The sequence below is a fragment of the Pezoporus wallicus genome, unplaced genomic scaffold (genome assembly GCF_028554395.1).
Source record: "Pezoporus wallicus isolate ANWC-B61680 ecotype Strahan unplaced genomic scaffold, APGP_CSIRO_Pwel_v1 contig_3952, whole genome shotgun sequence".
In the NCBI taxonomy this organism is placed as follows: domain Eukaryota; kingdom Metazoa; phylum Chordata; class Aves; order Psittaciformes; family Psittacidae; genus Pezoporus; species Pezoporus wallicus.
The window spans coordinates 2,529,746-2,552,421 of record NW_026635034.1 but is presented as its reverse complement, the minus strand read 5'-3'; the positions used below and the strand labels follow the sequence as shown (position 1 = coordinate 2,552,421).

At 42.9% G+C, this 22,676-nt stretch overlaps 1 protein-coding gene across 9 annotated transcripts in view; it reads left to right on the top strand.

Annotated features, from left to right (window-relative positions):
- CHD2 (chromodomain helicase DNA binding protein 2) overlaps positions 1-22,676 on the top strand; it is a 64,900-nt gene that overhangs the window by 8,681 nt on the left and 33,543 nt on the right. For 2 of the 9 annotated variants that reach the window (XM_057418630.1, XM_057418784.1), the window contains 3 exons: positions 7,172-7,305; positions 19,610-19,817; positions 22,337-22,423. In XM_057418630.1, coding sequence (XP_057274613.1) covers positions 7,244-7,305; positions 19,610-19,817; positions 22,337-22,423 — 357 coding nt within the window. In that variant the 5' untranslated portion in view covers positions 7,172-7,243. Of the gene's footprint in view, positions 1-5,331; positions 7,306-19,609; positions 19,818-22,336; positions 22,424-22,676 lie in introns of those variants that run through there. The other 7 variants (XM_057418557.1, XM_057418702.1, XM_057418866.1 and 4 more) reach the window with 7 other exon arrangements.

Below are 22,676 nucleotides of genomic sequence, written 5' to 3'. Positions count from 1 at the left end.
GCATTTTTTCTGTTTCCTTGGATAGTTAATTAGCTATTGTCAGATCTGGTTTCTTGTGCAGGAATTTGGCTTTTTAGTTGTACACTGAGTAATTGTTCCATGCTTTTCTGTTTATAATCCCTACCTGAAGGAGGGTGTGGAACTTTTAACTGACTTAAACAGTTGTGGTCAAAAGCAGTTGTTTCAAGATGCATTTGTAAAAACATGTAAATATGTGGATCTGGAAAGACCCAGTATTCCACTCCCTGCTTAACACAGGTAATATTTAGTTGAAGCACCCAATAAATGGGCTTTTACCTTTATTCTTTTAACTAGAAGGGGGGAAACACTTGACACTACCAGGAGCTTTATTGAAGTTGGCATACTTTGTTTCATGCATTAAAATCTAGTATTTAAAAATAATACCCACAAAAGCATGCATCTGTGAATCAAGTCCCATCTTACCTGAAATGAATCTCTAAATCTGAGAAACCTGGCAAAGAGCCTTTCTTAGCTAAAAATATGTGATCCTGCATGAGTTGTGCTTTGACTGCTGTGTTGACTGAAGATCTGTTAGTGGTAAAAGCAGACTCATAACTGTACAGAGTCCTACTTGGATTTAAAGATTAGACAGAACACCATTATGGACTTTAGATGTCAATAAAAGGCACGCCTGCTTTTTCCTCTAGTGTAAAAGTTACCAGAGGGTGTGTCTTTGACAGTCTTGCTTTGATGAACTTTGAAGTGTAGAACTTCAGGTTTGGTTTGCTCAGAACCTCATTCTATCCATTCAGCTCCCTCTGTTGGAGTGAGGTGAATTCCCTTTACTAGCGGTATGTCACCTCAGTTTTGAACTTGAAGCCTTGGTGTGAGACACTTCACTTTGTAAATGTGTTATTGGTGTCTTATGCACTTGTGCTTTTGTTGCACGTAGTCATTGGCCTTCAGTCTCACTCTTAAGATGTGCAAGGTTTTAATAGATACGAAATTGCTGAAGCCATATTTTCAGTGATGTCATGTACTGCTGTGGTCTGTTAGTAGGTAGAGTAAGAATTAATTGCCAAAAACTGAAGAAACAGACTTTGGAAACTCAGGTGCTTTAACTGTTGCCTTAAACCTTTAGTCATGGCTGTGAATGGTTTCTGCCTGTTGAACCATACTACCAGTGATTTGAAGGAAACGTTGAAAGTATTACATGACTGCTCAGGTCTCTTATTTATCACCACCAAAATACTGTGTTTGGAAACAAATACTGTAAATAGTAAATAATAGAAACTTGAAAAATGGGATGATGATGATGAATTGATGCTATGGTAGTAATGAAATAACTCATCTAGGAAAAGACTGGGTTCTTCAGTGGCTACTTTAAGTATAGGATCATTACCTGTCTTAGTGGAGGAGAGTATTTTTGCAACATTATTGAAACTTCTTAGTAAAATGTGCTTTAATTCATGAACAGATAAGTGCTGTGACATATTTTGAAGTAAATGTAGATTCCACATGCAAAAGCGTACAGATTGCTATTAATACTTCGGCCATTATGATGGCATCTTCTTGATGTATAAATAATTTTCAGAACAAGGACTGTTGTAACATCTTCCTAATTAGCAGCAAACAGAACTGATGATATATTTTAATCATTCTGTAAGGTCAATAGAAGAGTTTAAACTGAATGTGGTGGGGTTATTTGCAGGGGTTTTGCTACAACCAGATGTAGGTGAACCTAGTAGGGAAACTTGCCCTTAAATTGCTTTTGGCAGATCTCATTAGTGTTTAAGGCAGAAGGTTAACCCAACAGAAAAAGACCTTTCCCGGTGACTAGCATGTAACTAAATGACATTTTTGAGAGGTGGGAAAGCTGATGCCAGTAATTAAATTTCCTCATGTTAAGCTACCTAGAATAACTATAAAAATAATTTTGACTGACTTATTTATGGAGTTTCCACCACACTTGTGTTAGTACTTCTGAATGTTTCTGACAATAGTGGATGACTTTGTGGTGGTTTATTGTACATGTTTTGGTACCTCGGTCAAGGCATTAGCATTAAAAACTATTCAAAGATACTAATTTATCTTCAGATGCCTAAATGGATTTGAACTAAACCCACCAATCAGAACAGTCCCAAGACCTGTTCATTCAGTTTAGTGTGGGGAAAAAATCATGTTTCAACATTTTTAATTGCTGCTGTAACTGAGGATGAGTGCAATGCTCAAAACAAAGGATTTCTGCAAACTTGAATGCTCAATTTCTGTTTCTGAAAATGTGAAGATCCTGTGGTTGAATACTGTTACAACTACGCACATTGCACAATGCCGAGTGAATTACCAGATCTTGTACTCCACTTCTCTGTGCTGTACTTCTTTTCCATTATATTTAAAACAAGGAAGTCTGTAGAGGAGTATAAAACAGGACATAGGCACAGTTGTGAAAGTCAGCTTGAGGCTTTTCCCTGGTTCCATTGCTCTTTGCTTTGCTGTAACTGGTTATTTCGAAATGAGAATGGGGAAACTGGAATGAGGAGGCAAAGCCCACTAGATGGCTCCACAGATTTTTGTTGTGCTGTGGGTAATTTCTGCATCACTTGTAAGAAGCTGCTCAGGGTCATCAGGGGAAGGACATAGTGGTGCAGTTGGCTTTTAAACTAAAATGAGGTTACACATTCCAAAGAATAAATTGACATTTAAGTGTAGTCATGAAGACATTTTAAAACCTTTTTTGTTTGTCAGTCTTTTCTACATTTAGCATTGGTTTGAAGATGATCTTAACACTTAACAAGTTCCTGTACTTGATTTTTGCATGTTAGGAGGACTAGTAATTGTTGAGTTTTTTTTTATACATGAGCTTACTTTTCTTGGAAGAAAGTTTAAAGATGCTGACATGGAGTTCTTACTTATCCATGTGGAAGTCATTTGATTGGTTTGCTTTGTCACTCAACCTGTGGGCTTGGCTGCTCTTCTGTAAAGAGTAAACTTGGAATGTGGATCAGGAGTAGCATGGTGGCCTTGCTAAAGGCAACTAGCATAACTTGTAACCATTTTCATCTGACTTCTCACATGTCTTTTCCCACCAGTAACTAAATCAGTCATTCTGGTTTTTGTGTGTGTTTGCTGTTTCACTGTCTTTTATGAACTGGAAAGTTGGGTTAAGATGGTGCCATGTCTTGTCTCCAGTCAGCATCTGTATATGGGAAAACAGTTTTCACGCCTGTTACATTGGTTCTGATGGATGTATGTCTTTGAAGAAAGGAGCATGTACAGCAGTTAAAAAATTTGGCTTATTGTAATAAACTTGGTTTTCCACTAAGCAGTGTCAGCTTCAGCAGCTGGGTCGGTCCAATAAAGATGGTTGCCAGAGCAAGCATGTCAGATTTCCCACTATTGAATTACTCTAGTGTTAAAACACTATGGAAAAATTCCAAATGGAATTTATGGAGCCTGAAAGGGTTCTTGAACTTCTACTCATTCCTCCCCTACTTCTTTATATTTTTGCTTACAGTTTATATTTTTACTCTTGAACCTATGGTTTGACATTGTTCATGATAAAACTAGATGTTCTGGAATGTGTAGTATGGAATGAAGCATCAGTTACATGTTTAAACTACAGGGTACAGTAGTTGAATGTCTTAGTTTAAAGATATGATCTGTATTCCAACAGCATCTTTCTTTTAATTTTCCATAAAGAATCCAATCAGATGAAGAGTGTCAAAAGGAGTCTACGAATGAGACACCAAGATGGCAGTTCCACTGTTGATTGAGAGGTTGAGAAAATGGACTAATGCATGAGTGCTGTGATGTGTCTGTCCAAGAAAAGGATGTTAAATCGTGGACTCTCGTGGTATTAAACCAGTGAAGATCTGGGTTGTGATCATCCTGGCAAATGGACTTTGCACTTGAATTAATAAGGGGACTCTCTCAGTGCCTGTCCAATGATGGATCTCTTTGAGGACTGGGTGGCAAAATGTTGCTCTCTGGTTGTGTATGCATTACAGGCAAATCCATTGGGTAAGAGATCTGGTGCTACCCCTTTGGGGAAAATGTAATATATATATATTTTCAGTGATTTAATAAAAGGTTTTGATTTCTTGTATGCTTTGTGTTTGTTCTTTCCGGCTAAATATTTTTTTTCTTACTGTGTTGGTATTGAAGTGGGTGATGGTTTTGGTTGCTATTAAAGTGTGGAATATTTTAGCTGCTAAGCACTAAAGGCAAGGTAAAATTTTGTGTTATATTTGCTTTATAATGTGGTTTTCATTTGCAAATTCTGTTCACTTTACCATGACTTTCAATGAATTTTTATTCGCTGGTTTGCTCATTCAGGTGCTTGATGTTAGGGGGATTTTCAGCACTTGGCCTGTTGTCAAGATACTTCTGCTGAACTTTCTGAAGCTATTTTAAGATGGAATTGATGGCAATTGAAGGCGGGGCAAATATGACAATAAAGGAGTACCTGAATGTTTTGTGTAACTTTTTCAGGTGTGCTGCTCAGGTTGTGTATGGGTATGGAAACATTTCAACAGATTTTCTGGACAATATTGTTCCTAAGCAGCCTGTTTGGTCTTAAAATTGTTCTGTGAGAATGTCCCATCTGCCTCACTGCTATTGGACGTTGACTTGGCTGTGTGATACTGCACCATGTATTTGATGAGAAAAAATTGAGTTATTTTTTGATACTGTTACAGATGACATGTCAACCTTTACAAATGAGTTTGAAATGTTTCTAATGTTCACAAACCTATTTCCTTTCCAGTTTTTTTGTGGGTCAGATAGTTAAACTGTAGCAACCTTCCTGTCTGTTTCACCTGAAGTTCATGGTTATCTTTGTTTTCTGCTGGAGGGTGAACATGGCAGACCTGGTGCTGAGATCCCCTGGGTGTTTGCTTTTAAAAACAAACAGAACCCCATTGTGTGTTTTGTAACCATTTGTCTTGCTCAGGCTTCTTTGTAGATACCCATTTTTGCCATGATGAATTGATCATACGTGTTTAATCCAACCATTTTGATGATGCACGCTTGCTCAGGTTTGGTTTTGCCATGTGTTATATGGTGGCGATGGATACTGGGACAAGCCTAAAGGGATCCCCATTCAGATGAGTGGATTTCTTTAGTGTTACCCTGAATTGCTTGGAATGGTCTTGGATTGTGGTTTATAGTTCTTGTCATTTAGGTGCAAGGGATCTTCTGTGAATCATCAGTAGAGTGAAATTCTTTGAAATGGACTGTGGCAATGGAATGTTGCTACTCAAACCCCTTGATGTAGGAAGATGGTAGGCTGTTGGAGGATGTGAGGGGCAGATGTGTGGAGGAGTTGGAGGGGACTCTTTGTTCTGGTGGTAGAAGCCAATGTTATTAGGGTGTTGTGCCATGGATGTCCCCATAGAAGCCCAGACTGGCCCTTCTCCCCCAGCGGTCTCCCATTGCCTCATTTCACTGTCCTGTTGTGATGCTTCCACGTATGCAAGTTGTCCATGTGCTTTTAGGGGTCTGTTGCTTGTGGGAAGACAACTGGTAGTCAGAATACAGGAGGTTGGGGGATGCTTGGATCTCCCCCACTTCCTCTGGAATGCATCCTCTCAATACTAGGATGTTGTATTTGAGGTGGCACTTGGTGTCCAGTTAATGCAGCTTGGCTATTACGTGGTTTTTTAATTAATCTGTTGTGTTAAAATCTGTGGATGAACATGAATGGGTTAAGCAAGTGAGTTGGAAATGCTGCTTTTAGTGGTGTTAGACTTGCTTTACAGTTCTGCCCTCCCCTAGCTGATGAAAAATGTGGAGCTTTTGGATTTTTGTTGCTGGGGGAAACCACTAGGGAGGCGCTGTTGAGCTGGAGGGCTTGATGAGCTATGTGGGGCTTTCTTGGGAGTGGATGCTGCTCTTGCCCCAAGCTTGAAGTGCAGTTGTTGGGTGGTGAAGGGAAGAGCTATTGTCTAGGGATATTGCCACTGAATTGAATAAAAGCTACCCCTTGGGTGGGGTGACCCCCAAGGTGGGTTGGTGCTGGCTGCATGGCTGTTAGCTCCACTTCCATTCTTTCAAAATGGCTTGTAACAGCACCACTTCCTGTCCAGGGAGGAAGTAATTTTAGCCCAGGCGCTGAAATATTTAGCAAATCTTTAAAACAAAAGGCACAAATTCCATTTCTTTCTGGTTTCAAAAGGGTGCCTGAGCCATATGGGGTTAAGGTGCCCCTTCAGCTGGGGTAGTTGGAAGAAGCTAGGGCTGTGGGGGGTAGCAGGCACCCTTTAGGTGGAGGCTATCTCTTTTTTTGGTAGAAATGAAGGGGTGGGTCTATGGTACATCACCTGAGTTGTGGGGTAAATGTAGAGAGTGTCAATCAAAGGCAGAGCTCAGAGCTGGGAAGGAGCTCTAGATGGCGGCTGTGCCTTAGAGAGAGCGCGCTCAGCTCCGTGCCTTCCCCAACACTTTACGCAACTTTCCCTAACTTTCGGGCAGCCTCAGGGGGCCCCCACAGCCCCTCGCCTCTCCTAGGCACTAATCGGGGGCCGAGTGGACCTTTTTCGGGCAGAAAAGCAGCTTTTGAGGGCTCCCTTTTCGTGCCTTGCTGGAAAGAAGAAGCCGTGGAGAGAGCCCAGGTCGTTGTTTTTCCAGCTTAGAAGCCATGGCGTACCTCCATTTTTGTGCGCTCTCCTAATGAGCTTTTTGCCCCGGACATTTTTGTACTAATTATTGCTTCTTTTGCTTTATCTGCAGCATATTTTTGAGGATTAGAATATATATTTTTTTCCATTCTTTGAAATTTGTATTTTCTCATTATAACTCTAAATATTTTGGATCTAATGTTTTTCCACTACCCGAAACTAATAGCGACTTGGTCCTGGCGGTGGTGCATGGATCAGGTAGGTGAGCAATTAATAATCATAATTTGTACATTTCTGCCGTTTTGAATACTTTGATTTTTGACCGATTTGAGCTGTATTGGGATGACGCAATAAGATACAGAGATTATTTGCATCCAGTGTTACTTTGGGAAAGTTTGCAGGATGCTCCTCTGCTGTGTTTATTCTCGGATTTTCCTTGGAAAACCGATGATTTGTTTGAAATCTCCGTTTTGCCGTGTTGCTCAGTGTTGTGTATTGTTACAACAATATCGTTGCAGCGTCAGGACTTTGTTCCTGCTAATGAAAGCCAGTGAAACGAACTGGGACCTTACCTTTCTTTCAACTTTTGACAGTAAATACCTGGGCACAGGACTTCAAAGCAGACAGACACCCCTGATCCCCTCTTAATATTAAAGAATAAAAAGATGATGAGAAATAAGGACAAAAGCCAAGGAGAGGAGGGATCAGTCCACAGCAATGCATCGAGGTATGATCTATCAACTTTCTTTTTTTTTTCTTTTTTTTTTTTTTTGGTAAAACCTGTGAATCCCCTGCTCCCTGTGACAGCCTCGGGTTACTGTCACTGCTTCAATCCCTACATTTTCCTCGTTTTCCTTCCTTTTTAAGGAATGACCTTGAGATTGTTAGCATGCCACACCCTAATTTTTTTTGGTAGCGATTTCTGAAAGTTGTGTTGTGACTTAAGGGCCCATGTCATAGGCAAAAGGTACCATACCTTCATTCAGGGCAGCCCTTTCCTCGGGATTATGTTTTTCCAGCTTTGGAATTTCAGTTTTTAGGTTTTTTGTGCTGTGAAAAATGACCTTGTCGGTTTAGCCATTGCTGCATTGCACCATTTTACATACAAGGCAAATTTTTCTTTGAAGAATCTCAGAAGTCTAAACTTTAACTGAGGGCCATACAGAAGCTTGGTGGAGTAGTAAATTATAGTAAATAGACCCAAGAAAAAGTTACATGAATGAAAAAAAGCTCATTTTAAAATATAAACTGGAAAGTGCCTGTTTGTCTGATACCCCTTACTTCAGATTTTTATTTGAGCTTGTGGAACTTTGATTCTCTTTAGGTATTTTAGAGTATTTTTATACAATTTACCCAGACTTTTTCCTGCTGATGGTAGCATTTTATATCATAAAATACACACTGGCACTGTTCACCAGAGGCTCCAAATGCTTTTGCTTGTTTGTTTCATGTATTTTTTCCTCGGAGTGTTTTTATTTACTTTTGTTGAGGACTGAGATTCTTTACGGATTTTTCTAAACTTAACCTTGATGTGGGGAAACTCTGAAATGCTGGAGCTGTTTGTTTGCTGGGAATGCAGAAGGATAATTACTGAATTGCTCATTTTGTATTTAAAGGGTTGGCATTTTTTTGAGAATTGGAAATTAAAACTCTATGCATTTATTTTTCTAGTTTGTAAAATACACTGGAGCTTTGCATTTTGTTAATTTGAATGGAATCGTGGCCTGTTTATTTTTCTCTGGTGTTGTCTTCGGTCATTTTTAACCAACATCAATAAAAAAGAATTCTGAACTGTCTGTTGTATCACATGTGCTCTATGTGATGTTTGCAGGTGTTTGAGTAGTATTCTTCATGTCCAGTATTTAACCTTCCTTAAACACACAAACTTGAAATGCTGTGGGAATATATGTATTATCAAATTACTGTAGCCTTCCAGCATAAACTCAGCTGCTGCTCTGGATGCATTCAAAGCGCAGTCACATTTTAGATTCTAAAATGGATATGGGTAAGTTTGTTTCATTTGAAATTACTAACTACTAAATTAGCCCCAGGACTGTTGGAGCTTTACATACAGCACCTATACACAGCTTTTATAATCATGCAGTTTACAAATACATCAGACTTCCCAACCAGGCTGTCTTGGTAATACTGTGAATACTGCGCACAGAATATTGCTTTAAAAAGTCAGTTTTCAAAAATGATGACTTAGGATTGAGTTTACTTAAATCTTTATGCCTTTTTTTAAGCGAAGATTATCTGCAAGAGCAGTAATAGGTATAATTTGTCCAGGAAATCTAAATTAAGGTATTTTCATGGTGTTAGAAATATTATGCTAAATAGGAGATGAAATTGGAGGCATCTAGCAGTGTGTGCACAGACAGAAGACTTTTGGGGTTTTTGTCCTTAGGGGTTTTATATTTGCATAGTGTCTTGTGTGCTTTTGGTGTGTTCATTGAAAGGTTATTTATTGTAACCGATGGATTTACATGCAACCCCTGTTAGGTGAGGTTGCCCTTCTCCCCCTTCAGAGTTTTTTATCTGAAAAGAAAGTTGCTGTGGGTAACATCCATGCACCTGAAGTGTGGGAACAGTGGAGCACAGGATATTTGTAAGCCAGCCCTGTTGAGCTTATTTCTGAGCTGTGAGTCAGCTGAATATCATAAAATGGGCTTTACTTCCTGAGGTTGACTTTAAGTTGTAGGGGAAATGATTTCTAGGAAGTCAAGCCACCTCTTTGCTTTACTGTAGCCCAGAAACATGCTCATGTCTGCACTTCACGTGCTGCTGCTGGCCAGCTTTTTCCCCAGTTGTGAGACCATCTCAGCATCCATGGGAATGTGTGAAGTCCTGTTACCTGCTCCCTGGTGGGAGGCCTGTGGTAGAGAATGCAGATGTGTCTGATGCCATTCACCTGGGCTGGAGAAGCAGAAATGCAGGACCTGAGAAAGGTGTTAGAGGTGAAGAAAATACAATTCCTGTACACCACTTCAGTGTCCTGATTGGGGAATATGTTTGGAATTGATCTTACCTTTCCAGGCCCATGGAAATGCACAAAGGCATATACTGAATAAACCAAAATACCTGAGAATTGCCCCAGACCAGATGATTATTCTTGGAGAGGGAATGGTGTTAACTCCACAGTTTGCAGGCTGTTTGCTAGCAATGCCTGTGCGTTGTGTTTTGACAGTAAATCTTCCCAAACTTGAAACTGATTCCATGCAACTCTTTCCACCTAGGATAGAAGTTGGTGTGCTGCAGTTACTGGTAACCACGACCTGTGTATCTGGGACTCGCATTAAATAATTGAACCAAATCCTGGTGCATTTTCTAGCATCTTCTGTGCTGCATTTCTGAAAGGCAGGTGGTGCGAGAGGGTACATCCATGGTGCAACCCTCATGTGAACTGCAGGGGTGAGAGGCAGGCTGGGGTACCCCTCAAGTCCAGGGTGAATGTTGTAGGGGACAGCAGGTAACAACGTGGTGGATGCATTGTTCTTCTAGTCTCCCCTGGCCTGCATCTGTGGCAGTTGCTCCTAAATACTCTGTTGTGTGAACAGTTTATGCCACAGGAGCCGCAGGGCTGAACAAACCCTTTGCATCTGTATCCAGCTCTTGGCTTCTCTAGTACTAAAATACCATTTTTTGGGGGGGAAAAAAAGGCTGTGTTGGGTTAGATCCCAGCCTGTTTTGTGTTGAGAGAGCTGGCTTGAAATGGCGTTTCTTTGCTGGGTGGCCACCTCACAGAGGCAGAGCGCTCTGCAGCGTGTGCTGCAGCCTTTGCAGAGCACAACAGGCTCCTTTTACGTGGCAGCCATTTTATGAAGATGTAGTTACATACGAAAGAGGATTGTGGTGGGGGGGAAGGGAGAAATGGAGATGTTAAACATAAATTGCCTTCCCTGTGTGCAGAAGAGAGCAGAGGGCATCCTTCCCTTGATTTGGTAGCGCTCGGGAAGCCCCGATTCCCTGTGTAAAGAGAGGGGAGAGTTGCACTGGCTGGCATTTTGGTGCGGGTCCAGTTCAGTCACAAAATGGCTGTTCCTTTGTGCCGCATAGCTGACAGACATACTGCATTGCACTGTGTGTACTCTAAAAACAGCAGGAAGTTGCTGGTGGGGAGTTCAAAGGCCATCTTGTGCTGGCTGGGGACGGCGATTGGCTGCTCTCACTTGGTAACAGGCAGCGGCTGGCGTGGAGGCAGAGCCATGCCTGCGCGTGATGGCTGCGCGCGCCGCACGGCCGCTCCCACGCCTGCCCCGGCTCTGCTGGGCTGGACTTGGGCACGTAGCCACGGAGCGTGGTGCCGCTGCCTTTGCTTCCTCTTTCAGCTTTTATTCCATTTCGTTTTATTCTGAATAGTGCCGGCTATTTTGAGACACGAGTGACTTGAAAAGGAGCAGGGTTTATTTTTGGTGTGGTTTGTTTTTTTTTTTTTCCCTTTTGTTTTCAAACTTCAAAAGGAATTGGAGAATTATCGTAGTATTCCTGGAACATCTGGGGCTTTTTTTATAGCGTTACAGCTTTCAGCATCCTTAAATCACTACAACTCACTCTTGATTTCAGTGTGTGTTTTGCAACTGGTTTTCTTTGAGCTGAGTGGAAATGTTAAACGCATTAAAATGCCTCTTCATTATGGTTTCAACTTTTCATCCAGATTCATGGGTTATTTTATAGCTGTTGGGTTATTTTTTAGCTGTGTTAGTTTTTAGCTCTTTGATGGGTTATTTTTTAGCTGTTCTGGCCATCGCATATGTACAGCCTCTTTCAGTTTCATTTGCACTGCCGGATTCTTTCACAAGGGTTTTTTCCTCTCCTTTTGAAGCTTTAACCCTTTACGAAACTGTCCAGAGGCTTTTTTGAAAAGGGAAAATGCTTGAGCAGTGCAGGGCACAAAAGGAATAATGTGCAAGGAATTTGTATGAATAATGATGTAATCCGCATGCAGCACAAAGGAGATTGTTCATGGTTTGCTTTGTTACTTCTGTTTCACATTCCCCTCTCGAAGGAAATGTCTCATCTAATTACGAATGCACCATTCTGAGACTTTCAAGTTCTCTTGTTTCCTGTTCTGTGATTGCTGCCAGGAATGGATACCATATATACACTACTATAAAAAAAGAGCTCACCAACTGCAAGAAGCTACATTTAGCTGAAATGTAATCTCTTCTGGATTGTTCATTTTAGTTTAACATCTTGAGTGAATGAGTGAAGTTTTGTATGTTCTTTGAATGCATGACCGAATAAAAATGGATAAAAGGAATAAAGTTGCTCTTAATAGAAATGGAAAAACAGGAATAAAGGGCTCACCTGGGTAATTCTGTAACCCTGCAAAAATGTTGCTGTGGCGCCCAACGTGTGCTGCTGCCGGGGCCTTGCTGTAGTGGGTGCACGTGGCTGCACGCATGCTCCCACATCACTCCTGCCTAAACTTACTGGTGCCTTCAGCCAAGAGAAGCTGACGTGGCTGAGATTGTAGATTAGAGCCTGTTCCGCTTTCTGTTGGGTTGATGTTTCACCTGCTGTACTTTGAGGGCAACAGTTGCCCTTATCTGTACTTTCCATGCTTCCTGTGAGCTGAAGCTGAATTCTCCCATGAATCAGGGAGCAGTCATGTCATGTTTCAGTGCCACTGTGTGGTACCCTGACCTCTCTAGGGGATGGCACTTCTGAGAACACACACGTTTGTCTTGAGCACTGTGGCTGGCTGTATTTGGGCTACAAAACCACACTTGCATCTGCTTCAAAACAAACGTTTCCACTGGGAACTTTGTGTTAGAGCTTTGAGAGGGAGGGCCAGGAAGTCGGTGGTCGTTAATTTTTATCTCTTCAGTTTGATATAAGGAGAAACCAGTTCCCATCTTGGTCTTCACGTTTCACTCCTTGATTCAGCTATTCATATGATTAGCAGGTTTCTGTGTTGCTAAGCCTGTCTCTGAGAAGCTGTTATACTGGCATATCTCTTTATTCAGGCTTTCACCTCTAGTTTCAAGGAGGAGATGAGGGTGCCAGTTGCAGTGAGACTAGCCTGTGGTAAAGTATCTGGGACTGTGAGCAGGAATGCAGGGACTGAACTGAAGCTTCTGATGCTATGCCTTTGCTTCTTTTAGCTAAAGTAAACCTACTGTGGGTGTGTTTGGTAGCTTATGCTGAAATTGCATCCCCTGACACGTAACCTGGAGATGCGTATATCCAGAGTTTCTTATTTCAGACAACAGTTTACCAGGAGTGGCAGCATTAAATTAGGCTGTTAAATTCTGAAGATAGAGAAGCTTCTAAATCTCACATTACCCCTAATAGCAACCCAGCTCAGGAAGGTGGTGATAACGGATGCAGACAGGTTCTGTTCTGCATTTTCTCTCTACTCCTTTAAGGGAAATAAATAAAAACAGAATGGCACTGGGGGAGGTCCAGGAATACCATAATTGGATGGAAGCAGCCTTCTAGCAGAGGATGTACTGTTTACTGAAATGGTCTTACATAGATATGTTCTGGTGTGTTTTTGTTTAAAAAAGGGTGCTGAAATGCCTTTTGAAGTTGGTGGTGTGCTTGTCAAGTCTGCCTTTATGTCCTTAAAGGATTCTTGAAACTAAAGCAAGAAAGACTAGATGAAGAAGTCATACATGGTGACTTGCAATGAAGCATTTGTGAAGTCTGTCACACTGTAATGCCTCCTTGTCTGGGAGCAGGGAGTCTTGGATATAATAAGCAAAGTGTTGATAGCTGAGATAATCTGCACTGTAGTGTATGTGTTTTTCTGGCCTTGACTTCTAAGGTTAAAAAAGAATTAGAAGCCTGAAACAGTGCTCTCAGATTCCCTTCTGGTATTGTGATGGTACCGCTCGCGTGGGGTTTCATCTTGGCAGGCTTCTTTGGAGTGTGTTTGCCAAGCACCAGGATGCTGAATGCTTCTCACCCTGGCTATGAACACATGTGTTGCAATGACAAGAATCCACTGACTCCAGAACACCTGACTCCTTAGGGAAAAGTTGTGTTGAAACTATTCATGATTCTTGCAAGTTTTATTGTTAGGTATAGATGGCTTAATAGAACTGCTAATATATTAATTATAGGAGTAAGTTTCATCTCTTTTATGGGGAGGAACCTCTGCTCTTAACTACAGAGTTGTCACCAGTTGAGAGCTTTGAATGCCATGTGCTGTCTGTAAAACAGGAGGCTTAATGATGAGCCTTAAATCTCTTGGTTAAAACCAGCTTTTAACAGTCACTTGGCATAAAACCCTCAGGCCAGATCAGGCTCTCCCCTCTCCTGAACCAGAAAGGGATTTGTGCACCTTCCCATTTTTGTTAATGGTTTTGCGTCCTAAATTTCCTTATTACTGCTTTTCTTTCATCTGTTAGCTCTGAAAGGAAGTTTGTAAATGTCAAGGGAGAAACAACAGTTGCCCTTTCTGTGCTAATTTAAACCCAAATTGTGTGCTGGTGCTCCATTTCCCCCTCCTCCTCATGCATACACATGTCCTTTACAAAGAGTAAGAGCAGAAGTGACTGGGGCATGGCAGGTTAACCCTGTGTCAGCCCTGGGGAAGGTGTGAGGAGGTTCTTGGTAGTGGGTGCTCCTGTGGATAGTGAATGTGGGCTGCTGAAACACTGCTGCCTTCCTGGGGAGGGAGGCCCTTTTCAAAACCCTGAGAACTGCTATTGTCCTTCCCTTTCTGTGCAGGGAAGGGGAAGGATGCTGCCTTTGGAGATTCTCAATGGCTCTCCTTAATCAGGCAGGCAGGTCTTGACTCCTTTTGTCTCTCTGCTGTTTTATGATGGAGGTTTTTCTCTGACTAAACATCCTAAGCATTTTCAGCCTCTGGCTCAAAGATCAGAAAGCAGAGAGCTAGCTTTCCCAATCATGAATGAACTGCTTGTTTTGCTTGCTGGTGCAAGCATAATGTGATGTCTTTGTAGTGGAGGAAAAAAACAAAGCCACTTCTGGAAAATACTTGTCATTCAAGATAGCCCCAATGTGCTTTATAGGGAGCTGCAGTAGAGCAGCAAGGGATATATTTAGCTCACTGTGTGCTCAGGATTGCTTTGGCATTTGCGAGTCCTGCACTGGGATAAGCAGGGGAGGCTGGAATAGGCTGGAAACCCCCAATTCAGATGGTTATTTAGATAGAATACCTGCTGAGTGCATAATCCCTCAGTTGTTCCAGTTACTCCAGGGCCCTGTTGTCCTTAGTGCTGTGTAAATGCAATTAACACCCAACCTCTGCAAGCAAGGTTTGCAGTCACATGGGGAAGAAGTGTGTATTCCCCATGGTAGCTCTTCTCACTTGCCTATTGAAGAACGTTGCAGGTCACAAAATGAGGTTGGAGAAATACTTTTCTGTGTTTTTTGAAGGGCAGGTTGGTATCTGGAAGCCTTGCGGGTGGGGTGGTGTTTGTGCCCCTTGAAAGCCTGCCCAGGGTTTGCCAAATTCAGAGTATTCAGAATTGAGAATTGTTTCTGAACAGTCTAAAGAGCTTGGCTGTGTTTGTATCTTAGTTGAAGTTCCTGCTTTGAGACACAGCATTGTTAGATATATGTAGTATCCCATGGGTATGGATGCTAGGATTAGTATCCTTCCCTCCCTTCCCCCGTTTCCACTTTCTCCTGCAGGAAGTAAGTTGGGGAAAGCTCATTCACCAACTGAGCCTTCTCGACACTTATCAGTCAGAAGATCCGTCTTGGGAGAAAGGCAAGCACCAATCCCCTTCTTAACAGACTTTCAGAATAAAAGGAACTAAAAAACTACCAAACAAACAGGAAAAAAAAAAAAACCACAAACCACAACAACAACAACAGAAAATCAAAAAAACAAATAATCAAAAAAGTCTCCCAAACCCCAGGTAGGAATGTGTTTATCTACAGTATCTCAGTCAGAGTGCTGTTCACTCGGCTCTCCTGCAAATTCCTCTGTACTGTCTGTATGGTTTTATCTGTGCTTTCTATAGCATTTGCCCAAGTTTATTTCCCAAGGCAGGAGACGGATCCATGGGGAAGTTCTTGGTCCTCTGTGGTCCATGTATTATCCCCTTTTTATCAAATCTTAACCCTTATTCATTCAACGATCTCTAGCCAGATTTGATGTTGTGTTTCTCTCCCTGGCTTGTTTAGCCTTGAGGTTGAATTTAATGTGGTTTGGTGCTTTTTTTTACAGCTACTATTTGACTTGGGTGCCTGCATCAATGTTAATGGACAGTGCTATTTTTATTTGCAATATATGTAGGCATTTCATATATGTTTACATATCATCATAGGGAATGTCACGTTTATGGATCAGATACTTAAAGGAAATGTTTAGCAGCAACCTGGGATCCATCCAAGTTGCTGTGTGAGCATCTTCTACGTCGCTAGCAGCCCTTGCTGAATAGCTGCAAGGGCTGAGGAGTCCCTTTTTGCTGGCAGAGCTGGACCTGATGGATACCATTGGGCTGGAGAAGGCATCCTGCTCACTCCAGCCAATTGCTGCTGTGCCCTGGGTTGGTAGTGCCATGTAGCAGGAGTTCTGTTGGAGCCTTGGAGCTGCTCACTGACTTCTGGCCTGGCTCTTCCAGAGAGGAGCGTTGAGAACCCTAGGGGTGGCTAAACTGAGCAGCTGGCTTGCTGCTGCCCCTAAATTGGGATTTTGCTTGCCCCTTTTCTCCTCTGCAACTCGTCTGTGCTGACAAATGTAACACCTCACTGTTCCTGTGGCAGTTTGGTCCTGATTTTCCTTGGTGAGCTAGCAAGGACCTGTTTTGCTGTTTCTCTGGCCCAGTCTTCTGATGTGTTACCAAGTTTGCGTGGCTTATAGAGGGGTTTAGCCCCCAGGTTGGTGCTGGCACAAGTGAAGGTGAGAAGGGACAGCGTGCCCCCCAGCTCCCTTTTGCTGGTGTGAATCCTGCTGAGCCTGTGAAACCAGCTGTTGGGATTCAAACTTGTTTAGATTCAAAACGTTCAGAAGGATTCTTACAGCTAGGAGGAGCTTGGTTTGTGTCATTAACCCTTCTTTATTCCTCTGGCTGAATGAAAGTTCTGTCCATCAAAAGCTGGATATTAAACTCTGGGGCAGACTGGTCGCAGCCAGAGCCATTCCCTTGTCAGCACTCAGTTGCAGAGATGTGTATTGGGTCATTTGTTCAGCTTGTCTTGCACCTCTCGCAAACATACCTACTGTTTGTACTTGTGGAGAGCTTAGAATATGTTTTGTTGCTGTTAGCAAAGATGATTCCCCTATTAAATGAAATCATATGTGCAGAATTAAACACTAAGGCTGGAGGCTTCGGGCGCTCTGTAACTGCCGTGTAAGCTTAGATGCCTGATTGTAAAAGGCCTTATCGCTGCCGCTCAGCTAGTTATTTCTTGGAAGGAACGTGTCCTTGGTAAGGGATGATTTAGTTTTCTTCCCTCCCAATTCAGGAGCAGGCTCTTAATTAAGACAGAATTACAGCCTGAAGGATTTCTTGGAAACCAGGGGAATGTACTTGGCTGAGTCTTAAAGATCTCGATTTTTATAGGAGTTTCTCACTTCAAGGGAGTTAGCAATGGCCCAGCTGTAGCTTCCTTGATGTTCAGGGGTGTTTTTCTGCTGATTTTGGAGAGGGTGGACTGGTTGAATCATGATTTTTGTGACACTTAATAGCTTATCTACTACCTATGGTTAACTGAAAGTAGGTCTTGTTTGGATGTTAACTTAGGGGCATTAAGCAGGCCATGCTCCAAGAATAGCTTCTGAAAAGAGGACTTAGATGTACAGCATCAGGCCTGACTTGCCATACAGTGTTCTAATCCTTTGTACTCTGTTGGCAGGTAGAAATGCTTCCTGCTTGTCTCAGTGACAGAAGATTATTTTATGGAACTGGGCTTTTCGCTTCTCTTTTGACACTGATAGAGTAAAAGAGACAAGGACCTCCCCTTTTGCTTTGATAACAGGTTGTTTATTAAGAAAGGATTATTTGCAACAGGCTTTGAACGAACATGCCATTTCTTACCTACGTTTCTTTCCCTTATGTAGATGTGTATGCCATATGTGTCTGCTGCTAGAGAAGTCGACCTCTTTTAGGATGACACAGTTCATATCTAGAAGAAAAAGAATTAGTGTTCAGACAATGTTGTGGATAAAGCATGTGAACTGTGCCTGTTTCTGTTCAGAAAGGCTGTGTCTTGGCCTTGAAATCAAGCTCAGGGCCTTGAGAAACAGAGCTCCTGGGTGGGAGGAGGCCAGTAATGACTGTTCTGCTTTTAATACTGCAGAAGTTGTCTGCCTGCAGTAAAGCCTGGGTTATTAACAGTTGATTCCAGCTATTCCTAATAAATCTGAAGTGTCTTCCTCTTCGTGCACCCCCATGGGACACCAACATGACCAGAGGCTGATGTTGCCGCTTCGTGTCGTGACAGGATTGGTTCAGATGCCTCCAGTTCCCAGTCTCCCACAGAGGCTGAGCCTCCGCCCGTGTAAACCGCCTGCCCCCAGAGCTGCTGGAGCATCGATTCCTCGAGTGCTGTGGCAGCGCTCCCTAACAGAATGCCCCTCGCAAGATGGTGGGAGAGGGGTGGCTGTAAAATGGCGGCTGGGAGCTTGGAACGGACTCCCGCGGCGCTCGGCTGCTGCCCTCTGCCCGCTCCATGAGGGACCGCAGCCGGGAGCGGCTGGTGCTGCCGGAGCTCCTGGGGCCCACAGAGCGCACATCGATTCTAACAATTCCTTATCCGAGAGCGGAAGGGTTATTCCCATGGTGTGGATTCGCCCTACCTGCATATAGTAGCTGAGTTTAGTGATGCCATCGCTACAGATTTGGTGGAATTGCATGGAATTACACATGTGCTTTTGCGTTTCTGTCTTTACGTTCTTTATTGAATTGTGAAATGGGAGCAGGTTCGTGTATCCTCCTGCTGTAGTTTTGTATAAAAGAGAGAAAAAGAGAAAACCGTGTTTTCCCTCTGCAAAGCTCTCCCGGTGCTTCATTCACGATGATGTATCTGCAGTACACCCTGACGTACTACAGAAGCACCTGGCTGCAGATCAAGAGCTGCCTTGGAAAGGGATGCTCCTCACTCAAGAAGTTTGTAGTACTGTTATCGCCGCACTGCATTTTGTTTGTGACAGTGTGGTTTGTAATGCTGTCTTACTAGCATGTCTATGTTATAGTGAGTTTTCATTTCTCATTAATTGGGGTGTCAGTGACAAAACAGATGTGGGAGTGAGAGGGCAAAGGGTATTTTGACCACCTGAAATGCTTTTTATGGACACCTGATGTACTTTAGCCTCTTACTGTTCAGTTGAGTAGCCTGCAATAAAGTGACTGTTCTGTATATGAATGTAAATTTTAATTAATGTAAATGTTAATTTTAAATAAATACATGTACTTGATGTTCTGCGCTCCTGTTATTGGCTACTCGAGAAATGCAGTCTGCACTGGTGTAATCCTTGAAACAGGAACTGCCCCAGCCACATGCCTTGATAAGGTCCTTGCTGCTTCTCTGTTGCTGAATGTATTCTTTTTGCAAGAAATGTGTTTTTCACTATAATGTCTATAGTATTATGCATAAAGGTTTTGATGCTGGAGTCTTTCAGAAGTTGGATGGCTGAGTTTTGAACTACTGGCCATACTGGGATATAGGGAAGAGCCATGCTGGAGCAACCGCTCATCTTTAATAGAGCAGGATAGTCTCTGGATTCTCCATTTCCCACCATACCTTATTCTTGCTCACTCTGAGCGAGCCAGATCCTCCCGTAGGACCCATGCTGCTGTATTGTGAATGCTTCTCTTTATGGTGCTGCTACTCAAGTTCTTTTTTTTCTGTTGTTGAAGAGCAGGAGATACACTGGGCAGTGATATCTGAGGCTGCACTCTTACCATGTGTTCAGTGGCTGTCCTGGGAAGGAATTGTTTCTGCTTTAAAATGCCAGTGCAGGGTATCTGCTTGGGACCTCACAGTTCACATTTAGGCTATTGCAAGCCTGGTGTAGCTTGGACATGGCTCATGGGTTGCTCACTGCACGTTTTAAAGCTGTGACAGTACAGTTTAAATGTAATCTCTCCTTTCTCTGCCATCAGCCACTCGGCATCTGAAGAAGCCTCTGGCTCTGAGTCTGCAAGCCAGTCTGAAAGCGAGCAGGGCAGCGAGTCAAACAGCAGCTCGGAGTCCTCTGAAAGTCAGTCTGAATCTGAAAGTGAATCAATGGATTCGAAATCCCAGCAGACCCCTCCTGAAACCAAAGAAAAACCGGCCTCTAAGAAGGAAAGGATAGCAGATGTTAAGAAGGTATTGCCCCCACTGCATAGCCGTATTAACCCTGTACCAGCCACAAAAGGGCAGACAGCAGAGCCTTAACGAAGCTGCCTTCAACTTCCCTGCCACTTTGCATGTTGACCAAACAGCTTCCAACCTCTGATGTCTCCAAGTCACTCACTGGCTGTTTGGTCTGTGTGGTTATGTCCTGCTGATGTCATCTTTGAGAGCAGGAATTCATGTGTTTGATGGGACAGTCCTCTGGGCACCAGATAGACAGTGATGGGGCTGAATGAGGTGCGAATTGAGGGGTAGGTGCCTGCCCTTAATACATGACCATTTCATTCTCTCCCTCTGTCTTTACATTCCTCTCGTCTGCCTCTTCTCTCCCTGAGAATTAGTAAAGCTTCCCTATGTGGTACATAATCAGGAGGATTCTTGTCTAGGATTTGTGCCACTTTGGTTTTTCTCATCACTGTCTTCCTCTTTGAAAAAAAGTACAGAAAAAAAGGAGGAGGAAAAAGCTCCTCAGTGCAGGAGCTGTGCCTTGGATACCTGCTTTACCAAGGGATGGAGGCACCTGAGTAACCTGGTGTAGTGTGAGGTGAGAAAAAGGAGCACAAATTCCCATTTGGAGACATGAATTCAGTGAACTGAGTTTACTTGGAGGGCGGAAAATCAGGTTAGGTCAGTTATTTTTTTGTTTGTGGTGTGTAAGTGTCCTGTTGTTCTTAGCTGTGGTTTGCATTATGCACAGCTGGCTTGTAAGAGTGAGTTTCATGGAGAAAGTTGCTGTGTACATAAAGACAGAGAATGAAGGTCAGTGCTTTTGGCCTGCTCTCCCCACGTACCTGATAGGGAGAAGTGAAGGGTTTTATTACCAGCTTCTCTCAAATCTTCAGGCTGCTGACTCAGGTTATGGCTGAATCTCCTGTGTTCAGACTGGCAAGGAGCAATGCATTTATAAGGCAGTTAATGGTAACACAATACTCACAGGCCTGTTTTACTGTTGGTAAGTGGGGACAGAAGGAAGTTTTATCTTCCTCTGTGGGCTCCTAAGAGCATGTCCCTAACAATAAACATTAAAGTCACTTTATAAGGAAGCACATCCAGATCCAGGGTGATAATTAGCATGATGAAACCTGAAAAGGTCAGGGCGCCCTCTAATAACAAAGCCTCTCCCTTCCTTAATTTCTCTGTTAATGGGTGTTTTCCTTAGCTAGGTCTAACCTGGGCGTGTTGATACCTGTTGCCCTTGAATAACCAATGCAATTAATCATTATATTGTTTATTTTGTATTTCTGTCTAGATACACCCATGAAGGTGAGGTTAATTTGCGTTAGGTGCTGTTCAGATTTGTCACAGGAGCTGATCCCTCATCTAAAACCTGTGCCATTTAAAAGATGAAAAGACAAGGTCCTCACTTACTTCGGGGAGTATTTTGAGTTCTTCCATATGAATTTCTGTCTGTATTCACATGCCCAGCAGATACACACCTTCACAATCTGTCTATTGCAGTGTTACTTTAACACTCCTTTAACAGCAGCAGAGAAGTTGCTGTGTTGCAGCCTTGTGTTGATTGCGCTTGCAGTCCTGAGTTGCTGCTGCATCTTGTGGTGTATTTTGATTTCCTTTTTCTGCCAGTGGCTTGCAGAGGTTTTTGAGGACTAAGAAGCAGAAGGAGAATGAGCAGGTTTAGGAAACTTTTAAGAGGGTAAGCTGTGCTGAGGGAGAGAGGAATTGGTGGTGTAGGTTGTTCGAGAGGCACATTGGTGGTTTGTATCTGCCCTGTAAATCTGGTGTCCTGTGTCACCAACACAGCTCTGCTTTCACATCCCTCAGAGCATCAGTTCTTGTCTCTCTCTTCTCATCCTGTCCATCCAGCAAGAGCAAATGCATGCTGTTACACACAGTGTATTAAATTATTTAGGGCCTTGTTACAGCAATTAGAGCACAACCATTCCCAGTATTCACCTCTGCACATCCACACATCAGTGCATCCAGGAGAAGAACTGGCAGCACCACCCATTGCCTTACCAAAGGACAGGGTGCTCTGGTCCATTTCCCATCCAGCTGGGCCACAGAATTCACTTCTGAAGTTGCTGGTGGGGAGCTGGTGGGGCTTTCCCTGTGGAAAGGAATCGTGGTGGAGGCTATTAGCAACAGCGGATTGTCGTTTTGAGTTGGTAGGTCCATTCATTCCACATGCAAGGTGCTGCCTCTGTACCTTCAGCACCATTGCTGGCAGGGGGCTGGCTATCTCAATTCTCTGTCCTTCAGGCTGAGTGAGCTGGGAGAGTAATTTGAACCCTGGTGGAAAGATGGACCACTGTAAAGATAATGCTGAGATAAAAGATGCTGCTTTAGAGTGTTGCCAAATACCCCAAAATAATCATAATTCTTTTCAGCCAGTTTTTTAAAGCGTTCATCTGCTGGTTGCTCATCAGTGGTTTTACGTTGATTTCTAAGAAAACAGTGACCATCAAGCTTCTCTGAAGTGTCAGAAACAACTGGGGTGAAGCAGGCCTTCTGATGGTCTGTTTATTTTGCAGATGTGGGAAGAATATCCTGATGTTTATGGGGTTAGGAGGTCAAACCGAAGCAGACAAGAACCATCACGATTTAATATTAAAGATGAGGTAAGGAAACAAAAAAAAGGGATGAGGGATCACTGAACATATAAAACCAAGCACACCCAAAGAGCAAAGGGAGGTCTCATCTGCATTGCTTTGTAAACACTGAGTCCTGGCTTGGTACTTGGATGTTGGAGCACGCAGTTAAGGTCCCAGTCCTGCAGTCGGACCTGCTTGTCCTGAGACCTCTGGAGTCAGTGGGACACACACAGTGGGCTGAGATCTGCATGCACCTATCTGGGTGCTGGAATGGGGTGTA